General features: G+C 70.4%; 1 protein-coding gene across 1 annotated transcript in view; it reads right to left on the bottom strand.

The window, feature by feature from the left end:
• The window catches only part of VOLCADRAFT_96455 (uncharacterized protein), a gene marked incomplete at both ends in the record, with an annotated part of 8,857 nt that overhangs the window by 4,545 nt on the left and 3,387 nt on the right, over nucleotides 1–925 (bottom strand). Inside the window, one exon of the mRNA XM_002955468.1 lies at nucleotides 658–704. Coding sequence (XP_002955514.1) covers nucleotides 658–704 — 47 coding nt within the window. The remainder of the gene's footprint in view (nucleotides 1–657; nucleotides 705–925) is intronic.

Below are 925 nucleotides of genomic sequence, written 5' to 3'. Positions count from 1 at the left end.
GGCGTCGGCGGCGGCAGCGCCGCCGCCGCCGCCACCATGGATGAGCTGCCGCCGAGTCGGCGACAGCGGCAGCGGCGGCGATGGCGGCGGCGGCGCCACTGCCGCCTCCGACACCTCTCCAGGTGGCCGCAGGTGGTTCGGCAGAGGAAAGGCACCTCGGCTACGGCCGCCACTGCCGCCGCTGGCAGCACTGCCGCCGCTGACGCGTTCGCCGCCGCTGTTGGTGTCGGACAACCCTGCCTGCTGCCGAACCGCCAAAAGCCGCTGCTGCTGTTGGTGCTGCTGATCCTCGTGCTGACCTTGACCTCGCAGCGGTGACGGAGGCGGCGGCAGTAGCGCCGCAGTGGCGGCTGCGGCAGCAGGAGTTCCCGGTGCAGCAGCAGCACGCGGCGGCGGCGGCGGCGGCAGCGCGAAGGCGTATGGGCTAGGCTGTGCATACGCTGACGGCGTCGTCATGCCCGGCAGTAGCAGGGTAACCGGCGGCTGTTGCGTATCATGAGCATGCGTGCCTGGTACGACGGCACCAGCGGCTAGGCCGGCGGCGGCGGCAGAAACTGCGGCAAGCAGAGGTGTTCCGGCGGCAGTGCCGCCGCCGCCGCCGCCGCGGCTCCTTGGGTGATTTCTCGTGCCCGTAGCCGAGCAAGGAGTAGGACCCACCATCGCATGAAAGTCAGCAGACGCAGAAGCAACGACCGACGACGGCGCTGTAGCATCCGGAGTGCATGGAGGCAGGCCCCAGGCGGTGACCGTTGCCATGGTTTCGGAGGTAGCAGCGCGGGTAGCAGCTACCGTGTTGCTGGAAGCGATTTGAGATGTCATTGTGGGAGACGGGGTTATGGGAGCGGAGGTGGAGGGACGTAAAGCTGCGGGACTGGGCCGTTCCGGTGGCGGCGGTGGCGGCGGCGGCGGCGGCGGCTGCGCCACC

The sequence above is a fragment of the Volvox carteri genome (assembly GCF_000143455.1).
Source record: "Volvox carteri f. nagariensis unplaced genomic scaffold VOLCAscaffold_52, whole genome shotgun sequence".
Lineage (NCBI taxonomy): Eukaryota > Viridiplantae > Chlorophyta > Chlorophyceae > Chlamydomonadales > Volvocaceae > Volvox > Volvox carteri.
Note: the sequence above shows the minus strand (reverse complement) of the source record. Positions and strands in the feature narration are given on the sequence as shown.